General features: G+C 46.0%; 1 protein-coding gene across 6 annotated transcripts in view; it reads left to right on the forward strand.

Annotated features, from left to right (window-relative positions):
• The window catches only part of LOC144761611 (potassium/sodium hyperpolarization-activated cyclic nucleotide-gated channel 1-like), a 1,852,618-nt gene that overhangs the window by 351,498 nt on the left and 1,478,573 nt on the right, over nucleotides 1-22,547 (forward strand). For all 6 annotated transcript variants that reach the window (XR_013595810.1, XR_013595808.1, XR_013595809.1 and 3 more), the window contains exon 3: nucleotides 21,738-21,832. Coding sequence is in view for 3 of the 6 variants with exons in the window: in XM_078646912.1 (XP_078503038.1) it covers nucleotides 21,738-21,832 (95 nt within the window). In the remaining 3 variants the exon portion in view is untranslated. The remainder of the gene's footprint in view (nucleotides 1-21,737; nucleotides 21,833-22,547) is intronic.

Raw genomic sequence — 22,547 nt, forward strand, 5'->3', positions numbered from 1 at the left:
AGGAAGGAGACAGGAACTTTGTGTACTTTGCTTTCAACTTGCGAAGGATCTCCAAGGGCTTGGAAAAGAGTTTGCCTCCTGCTGAAGTCTCAGGGACAACAGACTTCACCCCCAGCTCCCCAGAGTTCTTTTGGAAGTGCATCCTGCTGTTTTGGGCCTTCTGAGGAGCTGCCTGTCGCAAGGAGCTGGAAGTGCGACTCCACGAGAAGAAGCGTGTCGCCGTCCCTGTGCCTGCCGTCACAACTCCGGAGAAAGGAGGGTATCGGTGCTGGAACTGTCGCACTGCACCGCATCGGAGAGAAGCGTGCCGCAACAAAGTGGAAGCGTGTCGCCATCGCTGCTGCTGCCATCGCAACTCTGAAGAAGGAGAGTGTCGCCGCTGGAGCTGTCGCACTGCACCACATCAGGAGAAGAATCTCGCAACGAGGTCGGAGCGTGTCCCCATCGATGTACCTGCCGTCGCAACTCCGGAGAAGGAGGGTGTCGCCGTTGGAACTGTCGCACTGCACCGCATCGATCAAGAGCACCTCGCATCCCCGAGAAGCGCGCCGCCGTCGGAGCTGCTGCGGTCGCATCTTGGATGTCGCCGCTGTAGTTGTCGCATCGAGCGGAAGCTTCATGCATTGTGGGAGAAGAGCGTCACCGCTGGAGCTGTTGCCGTCGCATCGTAAGGGTATCACCGCTGCAGTCCACGCATCGAACCGAGAGCTTCTCGCATCCCCGAGAAGCGTGCCACATCTGCAAGATCTTCACAACTTTATTTCTTTGCGCCTGACTTTGCCGCATTTCCCATCGCTGCGACATTGCTTGTTATGGAAGCGCAACGCAACTTAAGGTACATTGACGCAGAGTGTCGCATCTAAGAACTGAACTGAACTAAGCTTAAATCTACCATCTTAAAGTAGTCATAGTGTTTATTTTTGTCGTTTATGGTCTTGTGGTAACTCTATATAAAGTCTACCTATTTTTTATATAAAACCTGTGTGGTGTCCATTTGTAGTGTTGTCACTGGGTTACTGTAAGTGGTCACAACTGCTTAACTTACAACGCCTCTGAAATAAGCCTTGCTCGTGCCACGCAACCTAGAGGGTGAGCAGGAGTTATTTTAGGTGTGTAATCCCCTTTCCCTGACTAGAGGAGAGGGTCCCTATTTCTCACAAGTACCTACCTGTGCCAACTAGAGACGCCCAAATCTAACACTTCCCACATAGGGTGAACAGCAACGAACACACACGATGATGGACGGAATGTTGCACAATGGCAAAACATTCACCCCCAGTCACAGATCTGGGTTAAATCCATCGTTATTTTGCTCACCAAGCCACCCTAGTTCAGACATGACCATCTGCAAATCAGTCTTGACCCTGTGCCTCATGGGAAGAGTCCAGCCCGAACTGCCAAGCCATGTCTTCCCTGGACCGGAATAAAGCATCCTAGGACCCGTTTCTGGCTTTCAGCCGTCTTCAGCCAGGATAGCTGCGTGGAAGGGCTTTGGGACTGATGATTGATCACGGGATCCGGCTGGGAATGTCCATGCCCTGCGATTGGTATAACTCTTCCACACAAGAAACCTCCATAAACTTCACCCTGTGGGCCACCCTATGCAAGGGGAACTGTTATGATCACTAATTCCTGTGCCAAAGTGTGTACCTTTTGTTCAACAACCCATCGCTTTAAAAACCAAGTAGTCGCTCCTCAATTTCAAACACCTTAGGATAAGTATTTTTGCTAAATGTGATATCACTATTGCCTATCCCAAACCTTTAGACTATCTTCGTGTTTGCAATGTTCCATGTCCTTGTAATTATCCCTCAGTTTGACTAAAAAGACTTATGTTTTTGATCAACATAAAGTTTTGCTATGCTGATGACCTTTTTTAAGTTGCTGCAATTATTCACATGCTTGATAATTATCCATGTGCCTGCAGTCAGGTACTTTCCAGAGTGATTCACCTGCCACCAATTCAGGGACTTTCCAGTCAGGTACTTTCCAGAGTGATTCATGTGCCACCAATTATACATCTGTTGGTAATTATCCATGTGCTTGCAGTCAGGTACTTTCCAGGACCATTGAACGTAAAAAATACATGTGCCATTTTAGAAAAACCGGTCCACCTATAAATACTCAGTCAAACCCCTGTTGGGCACCTGGCTGTATTTTCTGAAAAGAGAATCCTTCTTCCTCCCACTCTCCTGGATCATCGCACCCTCTTCTACTCAATCTAAGCTTCCTCACCTGGCCCGGGGAAATCTGCGTTTCAACTGACATCCCTGAGCAGCTTATCGGACTTCTCCGATTGCTGCATTCAAGAAAAGAGCTACAGTTGAACGACAGCTGTGAATCCTCTACTCGACTGCATCTGTTTAGGAATGGCCCATTGGTCATCCCGGCATTGTGATGGCATAACCTGCATTGAAAGGAAGGACAAAGCAAAACAAGAGAAAACAAGTTTAGTGCACTATTCTTTGTTCCATTTTCAAAAACAAGACTCGTGAGTAATCTCGATAGAAGACCCCCTCGCTATCTGATGGAAGTTCAAGAGACAATTTGAGAACGTTTCTCAAATTGGATCTGTGGCCATCGCGAGGAGTACTTTCATGGAGGCAGTACTGTTTTTAACCACTTCCCACACACTAATTACGGGAGTGCGCTAAATAATTTAGTGGCCAAACTAAATCTGGAATTATTGGACTGCACAAAGAACAAAGATAATGAAGTGTGTCCATCATTTAGAGGGAGAGATGCCCACTCGAACATCAATCACATTCTGGTTTCCAATGGAACTGTCTACTCTAATGTCTGGGTAATAGAGCAGCCAGTGAGCGACCATAACAGTATATCGCTAGGATTGGCAGGTTGGGGGAAAAAAAAACATGTATATGAAAGTTCGGTCCAAGGGATTACAGCTGAAAGACCCAATGGCATGCGAATTAAGTGGACCAGAATTGACCCAACTCAATTCATGGAGGACCTGTTTCTAAAATGCAGTAGGGAAATAGGTTATTGCCTAGAATTTAATGTGGTCCCTGGCATTTTTCTTGCCAATTTCTTAAAAATAACCAAGGCGATCGATAGCTCACTCACAGCACGGAGCCGTAAGCTGAGGAGAATACAAGTGGTGTGGTTCGACAAGTATTGTGCCCAGTCATTAAACAAACTCAAAATAGCACTTAATACCAAGCCCAGGGACATAGTAAAAATTAGAGAGGAGCGTCTCAATTATAAGACCGCCCTTGCAGTTAGAAAAAAAGACCTGCAAAATGAGGCCTGGTTGAATTTGGATATGGCTGCGGAAACAAAAAACCACAAACTATTTTGGGATACTGTAAATAGTCCTTTCTTAAAGAATGATAATATCCCCGAAATTTCCTCCCATGTTAGTTGCCGCGCTTGGATAACCCATTTTACTGGGATTTTTAACTCTGCTTCCAACCTAGATGGGTTAGTTTTAAATATAGATACAGGGTCCAGTTTTAAACCCAAAAAAATGCAGCTATCCGTGACCCTATTGGAGGTCACTGAAGCAATACAAAATAGCAAAGGAGGCAAAGCCCCAGGGCCCGACGGGGTACCTATGGACTTTTATAAATCTGAAACGACCCTATGGGCCCCAATATTGACAAGATATTTTAACGCAGCTTTAGAAGACATGTTTCCACCTACATGGGGCCAGTCCATTATAGTGCCTCTCTATAAGAAAGGCTCCAGGTCGGAGGCGCAAAATTATTGTCCCATCTCACTTCTGGACTTGTCAATTACAATCCTTAGTCGAGTCCTCTTAGAAAGACTAGAAGCCTGGGTAGAGGAAAATAACATCTTATCCCCAGTGCAGTACGGGTTTAGAAAGGGGATGGGAACAATGGAGCAGTGTGTGAACCTGGAACTCATAGTCAGCAAGTACACTAAAGCCAAAGAGGGCAACCTGTTCCTGTGCTTTGCTGACTTGAGTTCAGCATTTGATTTGGTGTAACACTCACTCCTCTGGCCAGTTTTATTGGAGATGGGTGCCCCGACTGAAATCATACACTTCCTGGCTAGACTCTATGAAAACTTATCTAGCAAAGTTAGATTTGGGCCTGATGGAGAATGCACACCCTTTTTTAGAATTAATAGAAGCATACGCCAAGGATGCGTGCTTGCCCCACTCCTATTTTCGCTTTTTATAAACCAGATAGACTTAACTCTAAGAAGTATTCAAGCAGATGCCCCTACTATTAATGGTAACTCAATTCCAATTCTTTTATACGCGGACGACGCGGTTCTCCTCTCCCGGACCCAAAATGGCTTGCAATGTTTGATTAACAAGTTTCATACTTTCATTGAGAGCAGAAAATTGATAATCAACAAAGGTAAAACCTTCACAATGTCTTGTGGCAAGAAAGCAAGAAAAAGCAAGCCCTTTTATTTAGATGGGGAGAAATTAGAACCGGTAAGACATTTTTGTTACCTGGGCATCATATTTTCCGGAGATGGGAGGTGGGTCAACGAACAAGATAGCGTTCATTTTAAAATGGCAAGAAATACTAGCTGTATTTTTAGATTTGCAGCAAAACTAAGGGGCCGCAGAATTCAGGAAATGGTATCAATCTATAACTCTAGGTGCATATCATCAGCCCTATACGGGGCTGGGATATGGGGCTATCATTCCCAGAGTGCTACCCTAATCGAGAATGCCTTCCTGAAACGTTTGCTTTGTGCTCCGGTTTCGGCGTCTAATGAACTAATACACAGGGAAGTTGGCTTAAAACATGTCAATGACCTAATTGCCCTACGACCCCTGTCCTTATGGCGCTCCATATGGGCAAAGGAAGAAACAAAATTCGCCCAGGATGTGATCAATGACTGTTTAAAGCTTGACCACTGTTCAAAGATTCCCTGGCTATGTCACATCCAATCATGGTATAAGACACTTTATGGCTGTGACATTTTTTAAGAACCAACATTGGGTACAGGGTTGTCAAAAAAGGAGCTTAAAATTACCTTCCTGAAACATACAGGTAAAATCAGGATGGATAAATATCTAAAACAAAGCACGTTCAATTTTTACCTGGAATACAATATTAAGGAAGGCTTACAATCATACCTCACTGTTGTTAGCAAAAGTTCACATCGTTTTGTATTATCTCGCCTACGTTTGGGGGTTGTGCACCATTTAGTTGCATTTCCAATAATTAAGAAACCAGGTTCATGTTTATGCCCATTTGATGGTGTATCTAAGCAGAGTGGTCTTCATTTTATGCTGTTTTGTAAATTTTATACTTTTTATAGAAAATTTTATCTGAAACCCATCTTTTTAAAATTTAACATTCGCAGCACCAAGAAAGCGATGCAACTGATGTTTAATTTAGAGAGCCCAGATATATGTTTTTATGTGGCTACTTATATTTTAAAATGCATTTTTATACGTAAATCAATCACTATATGAATTCAATACTTAACCCTGACTCCTACGCACTTTATTACTGTTAGTTTGTATATGAATAATGTCTGTGTGTACTTATATGCATTTTAACTTTGCTAATTTGCACACACTAGAAAACGAGCACTTTTAGCACTTTTCGCACTTTATTGCTAGTTTGCACATGGATGAGTAAGCGACTGTGTTAGGATGCACTTTAAGAAATGCTTATTTGCACACGTGTTATTAAAAGTTTAATATACATAGCACTGATGTTACTTAGCAATTTAGAGTCGATATAAACTAGATGTATTGTATTTATTTTGTTTGTTCCTATATGGTTGTATTTATACATACCGAATAAAACATTTTTGAATTGAATTGAATTGAATTGAGAACGTTTAGAAAAAGAGCCTGGCATTTAGTGCAGGGATGTTTCGAAACATGCCTTTCAGCATTGGGGCTTGCAGTTCTTTTCCAGGCCTCAGCATGAGCCTCAATGCAAAGAGGCACGTTTCTGACATGGCAGTAGGGACTGCAGACTACCTGTCGGCCGGTCCCTTCACCGCAACCGTGCTGGTTGGATGAGCATAGTAATCAGGTCCCTAGAGATGATTGTGCCAGTGTAGCCCCATTTTAGGACATTTAATATTTCTTTTAAAGAAAATCATTAGAGCGTGTTTTTAATCTCTTTTTGAAGAATACATCATTTTTTATCCTACTGAGTTTTCCTTTAACACAAAGAAATCAACTGGTGGGGAGGAGCTACGCGCCGGACCAAGATGGCCACGTAAAACCTCAGCACCTCAGTGACTGTCCCCTGAGCCCCGCATCCTGCCAGCTATCCTGCCTTTGAAGGCTGGTAATCGATAAAGGAGCGAGAGCGACACACCCGGCTGCGACCCCAACCTTCCTGCGACGCCGGGAGCCGGAGATCTGAGCTCCGTAATTTGCGGCCTTTCGCGGAGCCGGGGACTGGCATGCATCTGTGCCCGCCTCGGAGTCCAACAACAGCGGTGACTCGGACCGAAGTCGCTGGTCACGCCAAAGCAGCCGTGAGTAAATGCTGCGGCTACTTGCGGCGGCATATGAGCGTCGAAGGGGGCAGGTGGCGTCGCTCGCAGGAAGATCCCCCCTTGCGCCCGTTCCCCACCATGATTGGGCAAGATCAGGAGCGCCGAACCACTAGAGGCTGCAGTGCTTCGGTGGGGGCCGGCGCCCGGCCGTCCCAAAGGGGTACCTGGGGTGAGTGAAAGACCGTTCCTCCCCCCCTCCCCTCTATGACACTACAAGGGAGGAGAGACTGGTCGGGTCAAAGTGGAAGAGCTCCGCGCCCGCAGAGGCTCAGAAACCGGCCCGAGTGTGCTGGAGCGGCATGTGGGGGGTGAGAACTGTTGGAGGGCTCCTGTTACACCTACCCAGAGGCTATGTTTTTACAATGGAAGGCTGCGGTGGTCTACAATAGGCCGAGAGGCGACTGCACTGGGGCGAGAGTCAGTGATTCGGTCTGGGATCTTACGGCTGGGGGGTGTCCGGGAAGTGCGGGCCCGACCCCCCGATTGAACCTCCTCTGAACAGCAGGGTCAAGGCGCGTGGAGCCGGTTTGTGACAACGGAGGGAATACATCCGGACATTATCAGCCGGACTGGGGTACCTGAGATCGGTCCCGGCATGCGCTAGCACAGAGGAGCGCTTAGTGGCCCCCAGTGAACATCGTGCTGACCACCCCCAGGGACCAGGCAGATGGACAGAGGGACTGAGATGCGGCAGCTGACTTAGTGGACTCTGCATCTAGATCCAAGAGGAAACACCACTGGGGTGCGCTGCGAGCTGAGGCACCGATGGCATCCAAACCAGACACCGACAAACATCAATCCAGGACAACTAAGGGAATGAGACAAATACAGACTAACAAATTGGATCAGTACACGCTGTCCAAAGGTTCTCCAACCGACTCAAGACACGCCATCATGGCGGGAGGAGAGTCCGCGAGCCCTGCATCAGAATTGACCCTACCTGATGTCACGGCGGCCATAGATGGAGTCAAATCATCCCTTGGACAAAACATAGAGTCGCTGGAACATAAGCTGGACACAGTCTCCATAGAAGTGAATCTCATACGCATGGACCTCACCAAAGTCAATGAAGAGGTCAAGTCACTGGACATAAAGACGGCCAGTCTGACAGATGATGTGGCGGAGCTCCAGCAGGAAGAGCGCGATCTCAAGTTTTTCTACGAAACGGCTGAGCGTAAACTGGACGACTACGAAGGGAGAGCCTGGCTCAATAATGTCCGCATCTTGGGTGTACCTGAAAAATCAGAAGGCCCGGCCCCTGACCTGTTTGTGGAAGACCTCATTCTGACCCATCCCAAACCCAAGGGCCTTGGTAAATTCTTCACTATCGAACGAGCTCACAGGATCCCGGGCGGGCGCCCCGCGCCCGGTGTGTGCCCGCGCCTGGTGATTTCTAGAGTTCCTGAATTTCAGAGATAGGGACGCAATCCTACAGGCTACCCGGACAGGGACCCCTCTACGCTATGAGAATGTCACCCTCTCTTTCTTTCCTGATTTCACACAACTGGTGCAGAAGCAACAAAGGAACTTCCTTGCAGTAAAGAACAACTTAGAGACAAGGGGATAAAGCACGCCATGATGTTCCCGGCGCATCTGAGGGTGGAGGTTGAGGGAAGAGTGTTTTTTTTGTTGATAATCCAGAAGTGGAGTCTGACTGGATCGATAGCCGTCCCTTTGGTGGCGCTGGGTCACGGGACCTAGAAGGAGAGCAAGTAGCACTGGAGCAAGAATGAAAACCGGCCACCATGCACATGGACTAACTGTACAATGCTAGGTACAGGGGTGTTGGCCCCATGTTAAGGTATTTGACTCTCCCCAGGGTATATCAACGCTGCAATGCATAATGTGAATCTCAAGGGACACTTCGATTGAATTGATACAGGTCGAGGGAGGGGGAGGAGGAGACGGAACACCGGCCTCTCTCCATTTTACTACCTTTAGTTTTATAGTAGATTAGCGTGTAGGGTGACTGGCACTCTGCCAGTTGGAGATGGGCGAACGCTGAGAGCAGGGGTGCAGGGAGGGAGGGAGGTGGGAGGGGTTTGTTTAGATTTTTTTGTTTGAATTTGCAATGTTTGTAATGTGTTTCAATGTGGAAATTTTATTGTTTGAACTTTGCTTTCTTCGACACCATCAAATAGCCGAGCAGAGCTACTAAGACTTCTACAGGGGCGAGAGATAGACATAGATCGGAGTTCAAAGTGCTTAGCTGGAATGTAAATGGGCTGGGGGACAAAATAAAGAGGGAAATGGTCAACCAATGTATCAGACGGCATGCGCCGGAAGTGATCCTTCTGCAGGAAACTCACCTGATAGGAAGCAAGTGTATGGCCTTGCACAGGGGAGGATACAAGCTGGTGGCACATGCAGGATTTACCTCAGGGTCGCGAGGAGTAGAAATACTAATCAAAAATTCATTCCCTTTCACACCGCAAGCCACATGGATAGACAAACGAGGCAGATATTTAGGGGTCTCAGGCCAATGGGAAGGGAAGACAGCCACATACGTTTCTGTATATGTCCCTCCCGGCTTATAGACGGAAACATTTAAAGACCTAGGCACGCTTTTCCTCACTCTTCCTCTGGGAGTCCTGATATTGGGAGGCGATTTCAATGCGGTGATGTCCGGTGACCAAGATAGACATCCCCCGCGCAATCAGACCTGCTCAGAGATGGCTCCCTGAATTCGTAGACACAGTGGGGCTGCTGGATGGATGGAGGGCGCACAACCTAGATAGAAAACAATTCACACACATATCGAGGGCACACCACAGCCTGTCAAGAATAGACTACATCCTTGTCCCGGCAGCGCAGGCCCATACTATCTAAGAAATAAATCATTTGGGACAGGGCATTTCAGATCACTACCCAGTGTGACTGAGATTGGAGTGGGAGTGCTGGTAGAGTAGCACCCATCAATCCATGGTATTTGAAGGATCCACATACTTGAAACAGTATTGTCAAAGTCACTGATTACTACTTACTAGAAAACAAGGATTCGGTAGGCTACGCACAAACTGTATGGGAGGCATATAAATCTGTTATCCGGGGAGAAACACTTTCCCTGATAGAAGGGAAAAAGAAGGAGAGGCAGGCTGAACTTGAAAGAGCGGAAGAAGATGTGGTGAAGTCAGAAGAGGAACTGGCCCGGGCGGTTCCCCTTAGGGCCTTCATTTTTTCAGATTTAGACTAGAGGAGTTTCATAGCATCGCTAGCGATAGAGCCAGGGCGCCGAGTAGAGAAGTCCAAGGCAGAATTTGCCAATCACTACCGTACAATATATAGTACGACCGGCAGGTTCACTGAAGAAGAAAATGCGGAAATGTTAAGAGACATAATACTTCCCACGCTCTCGGACGAAAACAGGGACTAACTGGACTCCCCTCTGGCCAATAATGAGGTGGCGCAGGCTATCCGGGGTGTGAACTCAGGTAAAGCGACGGGGCCTAATGACATCCCCATAGAATTGTATAAACTGAGGCGCATATTACCTCAGCGGGCAATATGTGATTATCGCCGCTTTAGCGGACGTTTTTGGCAGCTAAGCGGCGATAATTCTATCGCCCTATTAGCAAGCTGTCACTAACAGCAGTTAACAACAGCTTGTAGGTGATAGCAAGCGGTTTTGGGCCCGCTTTGCATCTCAGCGATATTTATCCCTAATGACATGCAAAGTGGGCGTACTCAACCTGTTAGCGACTGAAAGCAGTCGCTAACGTCGCTATCGCCTATTAGCAAGGCAGGCGTAGCGATGGAAATATTCACACTAACCGCGAATATCTCCAAAAACTAACGCCTGCTCAGACCAGTTCTTAGCCATTATATCCAATGGGAGTTGGATAATATGGCTAAGTCCTCATTAGCGATAATGCGTGAATATCGCTGGATTACCAGCGATATTCACGCATGTCGCCGCTAACGCCGGATATTTTATCGATTTAGAGATAAAACTTGCTAATAGCAGGTTATCTCTGCGATAATATCCGGCGATGCTTGGTGTTAAAAAAATACTCGCTAAGCCCATTTAGCGATAAATATCGCTAGTTGTTGGTAATATGCCCCTGAATTCTAATAAACTAGCCCCCTACATTCGAGCTATGTTGACGGAGAGTAGGGAAAAGGGACTGCTACCATATGACCAGCGAGTGGCTAACATAGTGGTCATACACAAAGAAGGCAAACCCAGAACTAGCTGCGCCTCCTATCGGCTAATATCACTTCTGAATGTGGAGCCTAAGGTCTTTGCCAAATTACTGACAATACGTCTGATCAAAGTAATTACCACGCTGGTTCACCCAGACCAGTCGGGCTTCATGCCGCATAGAAACACAGCCCTTAACTTACGGCAATTACATGGAGTATTGAGTAGAGCATCTACTATACTGGAGCCGGCAGTCATAGTATCATTAGACTCCACTATGGCGTTTGATATGGTGGAGTGGCCTTATCTGTTTGCGGTTTTAGGCAAATTAGGTTTCTGACAGGAATACATAGGCTGGGTTAGCCTCCTATACTCCGGCCCGATGGCCCGGGTCGTGGTGAATAACCCTAGGTTTTCAGGCTTCCTGTTCGGTAGGGGTACTAGGCAGGGTTGCCCCCTTTCTCCGCTCCTCTTTGCGTTGGCAGTGGAGCCACTTGCGGCTTGGATAAGGCAGGACCGATCCATCCGGGGACAGAGGTGCTCGCTGGATTGGGAGGACAAGATATCTCTGTAATCAGATGACGTCCTCTTGTTCTTTACGAATCCTAGAGGATCACTAAGCTGGCTCCTAGATGTGCTGGAAATATTCGGCAGGTACTCTGGATTCACTGTGAACTGGCTCAAATCTGTGGTTTTTGTCATTAGGGGTGAACCGCCAATAATACCGCGGGCTGCCCGATTCAGACCGTGTTGGACGGGTTCCGATACCTTGGAATCGTTGTGACATTAGATTTGAAACTTCGCTATGCCCGCAATCTGAACCCACCCATGCAAAGACTTAAGAATGATGTAGCGCATTGGAGATCCCTTTCCCTTTCCATGTTAGGCAGGGCGGTCCTTTTCAAAATGATGGCCTCGATTTTTATGTGCGCTCCAAAACACGATGGATCCGGTTCCCACGTCCTATTTTAAAGAAATTGAGAGTCTTCAGAGACAGCTTTTCTGGGAGGGCAGACAATGTGTTGCGTTTTGCGAATTTACTCTTAACTGGTATGATGATGGAATTAGTCTACCAGACTTAAAGAAGTACTACTGGGTGTCTCAGCTGGCGGCTATCAATCACGGGATCTATGAACATCCCGGTGATCCTAGATATGCAATGGACAGATTGCAGCTCCCAGGGGGTGACTATACTAAAGCGTTACACGCTAAACCCAGTAGATACCCGCTGGCTGGACCTACTGCACACGCCGTCCAAGTATGGCACGCTGTCACCAAACACTTAAAATGGGAAAACAAACTCATGCTAGCCACTCCACTGTGGATCTCGGAGAAATTTGGAAACCTCTGGAAATCCAAGGGTTTCGCTATATGGGATCAAAGACATCTGGGGGGCAGGAATGGTGCAATCATTTACGTCCCTTAAAGCTCAATACAACTTGACAGACACTGAGCATTACAGTTACCTTCAAATCCGCCATGCACTACTCACTCATATTCCAAGTGGCACGTCACTCTCGGAAGCCTCCCGCCTGGAGGACAGAATCTTAGACTGGCATCTTCCAGAAAAGCCCATATCCCTAATATACAGGAAATTTATAAAGAACATGGAGGATCTGTTACGGGCCCTTAGAGGACAATGGACCGGGGATGGTCTAGAAATCGATGATGAAGACTGGCAAGAGGCGGTCTCCTCCCCATGAGTAGTTGCAATTTAAGCCAGGCTGAGATTAGTACTGTTAGAAATGGGATTTCTGGCTGGCTGAGGCTTGTGCCAAAGCCAGGCAGAAACCACCAGTCTAGTCAGGGCAAGGGAGTTAAACGCCAAGAATAACCCCTGCTCACCCCCTTGGCAACGTGACACAAGCAGTAAGGCTTATCCCGGAGGCAATGTGTGAAGCATTTGCGCACGCACCCACCAGCAACAACATCCCAGGCCCCCCACAAAAGGAACTCCACACAAGGTTATATCAAAAATAGCCTTTGTATTCTCAAAACACAGCAGATAGTAAACACATTATGTAAACTGTGCCAACTGGCACAGGCAATATTGACAAGGGATTATTTACAAATGACAGGGCCACATGGGCCACTGTCAGAATCAGCACTTGGTAAAGAAATAGTATCAGAATATAAATGAACTTAGAACACAGCCAGTAATTACTGGCAGACACCATACTCAGCGTCAACCTGAAATATAACTCATAACAAGCACAATATCCCACAAGTCTAAATACATTAGACCCTAGCCACCTAAGTAAGAATTACACTAGGGGCGTAAAGCTCACAGGGAAGTATAATCTCCCTAACACAAACCTAAACAGGTAAAACAACCTCCTATGCATAAACCATATTTATACCATACCAAACTTATTGCCCCTCTATTACTGCAATCCACCAATTTTCTTATAGTAGGTGATTTAAATATTCACTTTAATCAAATTTCCTGTCCCATTAGTACTCGTCTATTGCTGGATTTAGCCGCTCTGGACCTTCACTTACTTAATTCTGACCCTACTCTTAAAGCCGGTAATCTACTTGATCCCCTTATCTCGAATCTTAATGGTATCACTTACCATTCCTCCTCTCCTGTCACTTGGTCCGACCATTTTATTGTAGATTTCTCAATCAAGATATCTAATCATAATTCTTCAACTAGCTCACTCCCTCACAAGGCAAGCAGAAACTGGAAACGGTTAGATAAGGATAAATTGAACACCTGCCTTGAAATCTCCAAACCTACCTTTCCCACTATCACGACGAAAGAGGTGTCGGTGGTCAGCTCTTGGTTGACATCTGCCCTTGATTCCTGCCTTCCAACCCAGAAAAATAAATCTCAGATTCATCACCCTCCGGCACCCTGGTTTAATGATGCACTCCGCCTTGAAAAATCTTGCTGCAAAAAATTTGAACGCATTTGGCGCCCCAATTATTGTACAAATAATAAAATAAAATATAAGGCCGCTTTGCGGGCCTATCATTCTGCTTGTGATACTGCCAGGGCTAACTATGCTAATATTTCCATTCTTAATGCTCAAAATCGACCCAAGGCCCTGTTCAAAGTGGTAAAAGATCTTTCAGGCATGTCGGCTGCACCTAAAGACCCCTGCCTAGACTTAACACAATGTAATGCTCTGGCAAAATTCTTTTTGGAGAAAATAGATATGATCTATGCCACCTTTAATGCCAATCGCCATTGATTCTTCCATTTCCGTGTCTCATTTATTCACCCCTGGTTCCAATGATACACTTAACCCCACTCCCACTGCCCCTTTTCTTCACTTCTGGGAACCGATTTCGTTTTCCCTTTTTCAAAATTATTTAAGGGAAATAAAATCTGGTTCTCCCTGTGATCCTATGCCCCCACAAGTGCTGCGTACCCTGGACCCTTCCATGCTCCAGATCATTTTGAATCTTCTTAATGCTTCATTGGCGGAAGCTACGGTCCCCAACGAATGGAAACATGCGATGGTGGTTCCATTGTTAAAAAAGACCAACGCGGACCCAAATAACCCTTCCAATTTTCGTCCTATTTCTTTGCTCTCTTGCTACTCTAAGATTCTGGAAAAACATGTTAATTCTCTTCTTACTTCTTATGTTGAATCTTCTAATCTCCTGCACTGTTCTCAATCTGGGTTCAGGGCCGGCTTCTCTACTGAGACCACACTTCTTGGTGTATCTGAGACCATTAGAAGAATGGTGGACAGCGGGGAGACAGTGGCACTCATTCTGTTGGATTTAAGTGCCGCTTTTGACACCGTCTCCCATTCAATCTTGCTGTCCACCTTACAATCGGTGGGTATTGACGGTCCGGCCTTGGCCTGGATTGCTAGTTTCCTGTCCAATCGCACTTTTCAAGTCTTTTCTTCTTCGTCTGTTTCCTCCATCTTTTCTTCCCCTCAGGGTGTGCCCCAAGGGTCTATCCTAAGTCCCCTCTTTTTCAATCTCTATGTGAGACCCCTTGCTTTCATGGCAGAACAAGCAGGCCTCACGATTTATTCATATGCAGACGACACACAAATCGTCTATTCATTATCCACCAATAAACATCTCCCTACATCTTCCTTGCAGTCCGGGTTGGTACAAATTTCTAACTGGATGCATAGCCATAAATTAAAATTAAATGGTGACAAAACAGAGCTACTTCTATTCGGCCCTCTCACATCGCTCTGGGGTCCCCAACATTGGCCTCATCAGATGGGCCCAACTCCTACCCCTTCAGCCTCAGTCCGCAACCTCGGGGTCCTTTTTGACAACCAGCTGTCATTTAAGCAACACGTGGTAAAAGTCTCAGCCACCTGTACCACCATCATTAGGTGGCTGAGAAAAATCACGTGGATGCTTCCAGCTGATACCCTGAGGACAGTAGTCCACGCCCTTGTTACATCTCGCATGGACTACGGGAACATTCTGCTGCTGGGTGCTTGTAAAGAGGTAACAAAGAAGTTACAGGTGGTGCAGAATATGGCAGTTCGTCTTCTTTTTAATTTGCCTGCCAGATCATCGGCCTCTATCCATCTGCGCACACTGCACTGGTTGCGCATTGAGAGCCGAGTAAAATTTAAAGCTCTGTGCATAATGCACCATATTAAAATGGGTAAATCTCCAAAATATTTGACCTCTTTAGTGCAGCATTATGCTCCTGCTCGCACGTTAAGATCCTCTACACAAAACAAATTCCATGTCCCTCGGGTCAAGAGAGCTAAAATGGGCGGCCGCTCATTCGCTCTACTTGCTCCTTCCCTATGGAATGAGATGCCCCAAACCTTGCGATCAGAAACCTGTTATCTGAGATTCCGTAAAAGAATTAAGACTTGGCTTTTTAACATTTAATATGTGTGTGCATTCCCTCTAAAAACCTAACTTACTCGTTGTTTGCTTTAGCGCCGGGAAACCTTCGGGTAGCTGCGCGCTTAATAAATGTAATTATAATAATAATAATAACAATATCTAGAGGTATCAAAACAGGGTGCGCAAAACATACTATACACCATACATTTACTAGCACCCAAAAGCATTAGCACATAAACCACATTAGCAAATAAATCACATTACGGCCTGCGCCCTATAAATGTAACAATCCCCCCTGGCCAACTGGCCATCTCAAATAAGTCAGAGCTGCTGCCTAAGCAGCGGAAGTCAAGGTTGCGCCACTGCGCAAAAACCTAAACAATGCAGGTGCCCACTACTTGCTGGGCAGCTTAGAACAATAAACGGGGGCCTAAACGCTGCAGCTAGCACTAAGTGCTGCGCAGCTGTAGAGGCCAGGTAGGGGCGAAGGAGTGCGACTCACTCCTAGGTTTAAAAGAGCATTTCTCCTGAAAGAAATGCCTAAACGATGCAGCTGCCCACTACTTGCTGGGAAGCTGTAAAAGCAAAAATTCGGCATAGGCACTCACTTGCCCTTAGGAACAACTGTGCCACATGTTGGAGCCCTCCAGGATCTAGAATAAATGCTGCGGGCATTGGAGCCACGGAGGCTCTGGCAGGAATCTGCCCCATGGAGCACGCTGGCTCCTTAAATTACTTTGCGCCGCTAGGGAAGGCAAGAACTTTCCCCCAAACACTGAGGCATCCCACCGGGATCAGCTCGGGCCCCTCTGGGGCCTTTCAAAGAAACATGGCCCCACTCTGGCTCCTTTATGAAATAAATGCCCCCTGGAGCACACAGGCTCCTTGAGCAACTGTGCGCCACTTGTGGAGCGCACTGGCACCTAATATCATCATGCCCCCATCGCTGGAGCGGCCCACTGGACACACGGTGCCACCCTGACTCGGTGCCTTCAAGGCACCGCGATGCACACCCGGAGCTTCCCCCGCAGCCCGTCAACACTCACCGGGTTGTTCTGCTCTGGCGGGGGCTCCTCCGGGCGGCAGCACATCTCAAAAGGCGGCAGGGGGGGCTGGCACCGGCAATGTGCCTCGCACCCCCCCCCTCCGCATGACACAGGCGGCGCTTGCGGGGCTCTCTCTCTTCATGAGAGCTCCGCCTTTCCACTGCGCCGGTCTTCACCCGTTCCGCCATCCCGGGACTTAGGATGTGGAGACTTCACTGCTCCGGGCCAACTCTTCTTCCGGGGCTCCCTCCAGCGCATGGGAGCCCTGCAACACTCGCGCTGCTTCTTCTTCCCCCGGCCCAGCCCACGTCACAGGCAGCGTCCCTGACTTCCGGGCGGCTGCGGTTGGGCGGCAGCAGCAGCAATCTCGGGCGGCAATGAGGGGTATGCTCCCTCGGCGCTCGAGCGCCAAAATAAAGGCAGTATGCGGGGTGGGCACCCGCTAGGGCTCACCTAAGCGAGGTGGGCACCAGTAATTTTTAAATTCATAACAAAGACGCAGGGTGGGCACCTGCGCTCTATAATAATCCAATAAGCGGGGTGGGCTCAAAGAGGAGAGGGGGGATCCCCAGGCAGGGAGAATCCCCTCTCAGCAGCGGCACGCCATCCAGCGCCGCAGGGAGAATGCAAAGCACTCCCAGGGTGCCCAAAGCAGCACATCAAGTCCTGGAGCATCAAGAGGGAGCACCACAACTACCAGCAAAGAAAGGTCTTCCAGGCATCCAGGGGCTGGGCAGGGCCCAGGGAGGCAAGCCTTCCCCTGGGCCCCAGCAGCAACACGCCCCTGGTAGATTCAAGTCAGGAACAAGAACATTTTACATGCCACGGACATCAGACACACCACAGGGGGTGAAACCAGCATTGTGGAGGGAAGGCCCAGCCTTCAGGTCCCAGGTGCAACTCCTCCCTGCCATCAACATGCAGATCTCCCCATTCACCACGGGGCAGACCCATCCTGACTCCTGGAGCCAGGCACACCAGCCAGCTCCAGCCAACCACAAGCCAGACAGTCAATTCACATTCACTGCACAGACATGCCAACTTCTAAAAGTGGTACAAAAGGGGGGTGGTGATGGATGGAGCATCTAAACCAATCAAACACTCACACCCAGTCAACAGATCTGTCCGTCACCACCCCCTTGAGTCCCTTGCTCACTTTGCCACTGGATTCAAGCAAGCCTGGCTGAAGACGGCTGTAATGCCAGAAACCGGTCCTAGGAAGCTTGAATCCGGTCCAGGGAAGGCATGGCATGGGGGTTCGGGCTGGACTGTTCCCATGAGGCACAGGGTCAGACTGATTTGCATATGGCCATGTCTGAACTGGGGTGGCAGAGTGGGCAAAATAACAATGATGGATCAAACCTAGATCTGTTGACTGGGTGTGAGTGTTTGATTGGTTCAGATGCTCCGTCCATCACCACCCCCTTTTGTACCGCTTTGTTCGCCATAAGTTTGGCAGGGTATGCTCAGACGTGAGTCCCTTGCTCACTTTGCCACTGAATTCAAGCAAGCCTGGCTGAAGACGGCTGTAATTAAAAAAAACAAGAAAGGGTACTCCCACAATTAATTATAGGTCTAGAGGAGGGAGAAACAAAGGAAAAACATACCAATAAAGAACCTCTAAACTGACCTGTATTATTTTAGAATAAATCAATCTATAGTTTTTAATGGATGCAACACATTAAAGAGTTTCAAACAAACATGTTATTTTTCATTGTATTTATTTTTCTTTTTCTAATTGTTTATTTTCATTGCAAAAAAGTTTTTCAAAGAAAGACATTTTTTATAGCATTTTGTAAAATACATTGTTATAATACATAAAAGACATAGCTAAACAATAAATATTGTACCAAAATTCAAACATGGGAAAAAGGCTCAAAAACCCCCAGTGTGCTTAAGAAGTGCAAATATATCACCAAGAACATCATTCATACCTGACTATCTCACCATAAATTCATTCATACTTACTCACATACTGTGCAACGAAGCTAAAACAGCAGACAAAGGGACAATACACCTGAGATGCAAAATATACTAGCAATTCATTATATCAATGGTTCGATAAGTTGCTGTTCCAGAAATTGGATTATTACTTTGAATCTTGGTTTGTTCAACTCTTCCAGGAGTAAAACTATAGATTGATTCATTCTAAAATAATACAGGTCAGTTTAGAGGTTCTTTATTGGTATGTTTTTCCTGAAGACGGCTGTAATGCCAGAAACCGGTCCTAGGAAGCTTGAATCCGGTCCAGGGAAGGCATGGCTTGGCGTTTCGGGCTGGGCTGTTCCCATGAGGCACAGGGTTAGACTTATTTGCATATGGCCATGTCTGAACTGGGGTGGCAGAGTGGGCGAAAGAATGGTGATGGGTCAAACCCAGATCTGTTGACTGGGTGTGAGTGTTTGATTGGTTCAGATGCTCCGTCCATCACCACCCCCTTTTGTACAACTTCTAAAAGTGGCACTTCTCCACTAGACACAATAACTCTGTGCACATCCTTGCGCAGCATTTAATCTCACGAGTTTGCACATACCAATCTCGACCATGCACTCACCACACATCAGGAACTGCCTTGGACACATATATCCCCTATGCATTCCTATGGGAGGGCAGGCCAAACTCACCACACGCACTCAGAGAGTGCACGCATTTTACACTGGGCCACAGTGCTAAAGTGCGCAGAGACCAGAATTCAACCAACATCATGTCAGAGTTCAAGGCAAAAAGTTCAGGGGTGAACCTGCCAAAAGGGCCAAGTCCAACAAGTACAGTTTGAAATATTGCACAGGATCTATCGTTACTAGTCCAGACCTGGTTCGAATGGGATGGGCAGAAAGTGGTGAGTGCAGAAGGGAGTGCGGGGAGCCGGGAACATTCTTTCACATACTATGGAGCTGTCAGCAGATACAACAATATTGGAGGGGCATCCACCGCTCACTGAGATCGGTATTGGGGGTGGATATGCAGCCGGAAGCCCGAAGATGCATATTGAATATCTGGGAGCCTACAGATCTTAACACCACGCAATGGGCAACGTTGGCATATATGATTGTGAAAGGTAACATCGCACAGCAGTGGGGGGCTAGTCAACCGCCCCAATTGAGGAAGTGGAAGGAGGATTTAGATTGGTGCATGTTCAGGGAAAAGTCAGTCTTCATAGCTAGGGGATGCCCGGGAAGTGGATTAAGGTATGGGGAGCATGGAACCGATACAGAGGCAACATCTGTATCCCGGCCAAGTCTCCAGTTTGACGAAGACATTGTTGATACCCCTTGAACTGATCAATAGAACAATTGTAATATATTCTGTATATGGTACAATATCGCTGAGACAAATCAAGTAGCCTGCTTGTAATTAATTGATGTGATTTGGTCAAACTGTTTAATAAAACGAATTATAAAAATAAAAAAATCAACTGGTTGTTGCCTTTCAGTAGGCTTGTAAAGTAAAAGCCATTTTTCGTAAAAGATACGTTTCTGTTTCAACCAAATTGTCAAACATATTTATTATTTATAATTTCTTTAGTTTTGATTCCCATAATGTAGGAACTAGATTAAAGGGTAAATATTTTTTTTAATGACCCTAATGAGTTTCACACACCTCCTAGAAGATCTATTTGCACACAGGTTTTGAGTGCAAGACTGAGCACAGATGTGTGTGTATATGAGCCCATGCAGTTAAGTTCCAAAGTACATTGGGTCTGCACTCTACATGTTACCCTTCCCAATATGGCATGGCTTTAATTAGTAGGCCTTGAAGTTTACGTTTACATTTCAATCCGAGCTCACGTACTGTGCTCTGACCCCAGTGGGATGCCTTTCTTTCCCACCCTCTCCTCTCTTATGATACAACCATGCTACTGTACACACTAATGTGAAAACCTTTCCTGTTACCTCACTTATGAGCCCATTAACGCCAAATATGCAAGATTGTCAAATACAAATATTTTCTTCCTTCGGAATGGGTCGTCCAAATATTTTTATCTCTGCAGGAAATAATAGTTTTATATGTATGACTGAAAAATATTGAATCCTCCTTAAGCTCCATTATATCATTTAATTTTTAGCTATATTTTCTGTATATTTGATGCATGTGACATATGTATTCTGAATTCTGAGTCTTCTGAGAACATTGTACAGCACCATCTGGGGCATGATTCGTGCTTTGTAAACTGCCTAAAAAAATAAAAAAGAAGAGAACAACTTTATGCAGCCATTAATATTTGAATGTATCTTGTTTGAAGTTTGTCTTTCGCCAGTGAATTTACAAAAAACACATTTGTCTTAAGCTTCATTACCCACTGATATCTTCCTTCTCTCTTGAAAATTGTTGCTGTGTCATCTGTTCCGATTGTTGCTACCAAAAGGATGGAAATAGTGGAATGATTAATGGTTTATGTGTGGTCAGCGACCCAGCCCCCAAGTGGCTGGAGTAGTGGAAACACCGCTACATTTGTGCCAGCCTGCACCATCAGTTGTAAAGTTAACTGCTGTTGCAGTAGCCAATTTTCAATAGAAACCGCTTCCACCAAAAGGCAGGATTGGAATCTGTATAATCAGTCTGTTCTGACTGGCATGCCATAAAATAGTTGACCGGTTAGCTTTATTTATGGTTTCCCATATAAAATCAGTTTAGCTGACAGACTAGGAATTTTCTCCCAGTGTCATATTTCTTGCCTAGGATGGTAATGCTGTGCTTCAACAATAAACATCATTGCGTACATGACATTGGTAGGTCCACTTATAGGCACTGAAGGATGTTTTAAATTGTACAGTAGTGGTGGCTTCGCCTTTGGAACAACCCCAACTATTGACAAGTTAATGAAATTAGGGATGCAAGATGTCATTATTTCGTGGTTGATCTGAAGCAGATATCCTATTACAGCCAACCTCTGAATGAGGCCGCAAGTTCTGTGTATTGTGATTTCTGTAAATCTTGTATTAGGCTTTCCCATTGCAAATATCGATTTCCAAACCTAACCTTGATTCTGTGCAGCTTGAATAAGTTGTTCCCTTTACCAAAACTGGGCCGGGTAGCCTCTGAATCGTTGTTTACAAAAGGGATCTAGGGATGTGCGTACAGGGGGCACACATGATGGTAAACAGACCTCCGGACTAAGCGGTGGTATGATATCCTTCAAGAAATTGTTTTTGCAAGTTCAAAGTCCTTGTTTATTTAGATTGCAAACATACTTTTAAATTAATTGAGGTATGTGTTCTATACTGACCTTTCCCTAACAAAGCAAATTGGTTTGATTTAGTCAATATTTGTGTTTTTTCTTCTAGTCCTTGGAGCCTAAAGAAGTCAAATTAAATTACCTGAAGACATGGTTTATTCTAGATCTTTTGGGAATCATTCCGCTGGATTACTTATTAATAATGTCCGTGAGTTATACTAACAAATATATTAACCTCTTTTGCATATTATATGTTTGTGGCATTAATTCTTCTATATAACTTCCTGTATTAACTTTTGGTTTTAGAATTAGGTGATCGATAAGGCACTGTTTTATAAAGAATGTGTGAAATAGATTTTAAGCTTGCTACCAGGTCTAGTGTAACACTTTGCTGACATAGGTGAGATTATGTATAAAGCAGTAGGGTGGATTAGTGTAGTCCTGCAAGTAGATAAAGGACATACCTCAACTAAACACTACAGGCCTATTTCACTCTTACATGTAGATTATAAAAGTGACACCAACATAATATTGAATAGGATGTGGAAGGTAATGCATACAATTATATACCTTGCACAACCTGAATTTACCCAAGGACGAGACAAGTAATAATGCAAGACTGTCCTGCTACCTAAATGAAAGATCCGGAACTATTAACTTGCTAACAGCTGAAGTAGAAGTGGATTTGGGAAGGTTGTTCAACAAAATATTATGATCTTTTCTGCAACCAGTGCTACACAGATTCAAGCTAGGAGCGAAGTCGTAAAAGTGCCAATGGCCCTATATGCCATATCTGTAGACAAGGTTAGACTAAATGGCGTACTATTGTGCTTCTTCCCACTGGATCAGTGAACAAGGCCAGGATGTCCACTATCACAGATGTTATTCCTGTTGACATTTGATTCACTATTAAAAACAA

This window comes from Lissotriton helveticus, chromosome 6 (genome assembly GCF_964261635.1).
Source record: "Lissotriton helveticus chromosome 6, aLisHel1.1, whole genome shotgun sequence".
Lineage (NCBI taxonomy): Eukaryota > Metazoa > Chordata > Amphibia > Caudata > Salamandridae > Lissotriton > Lissotriton helveticus.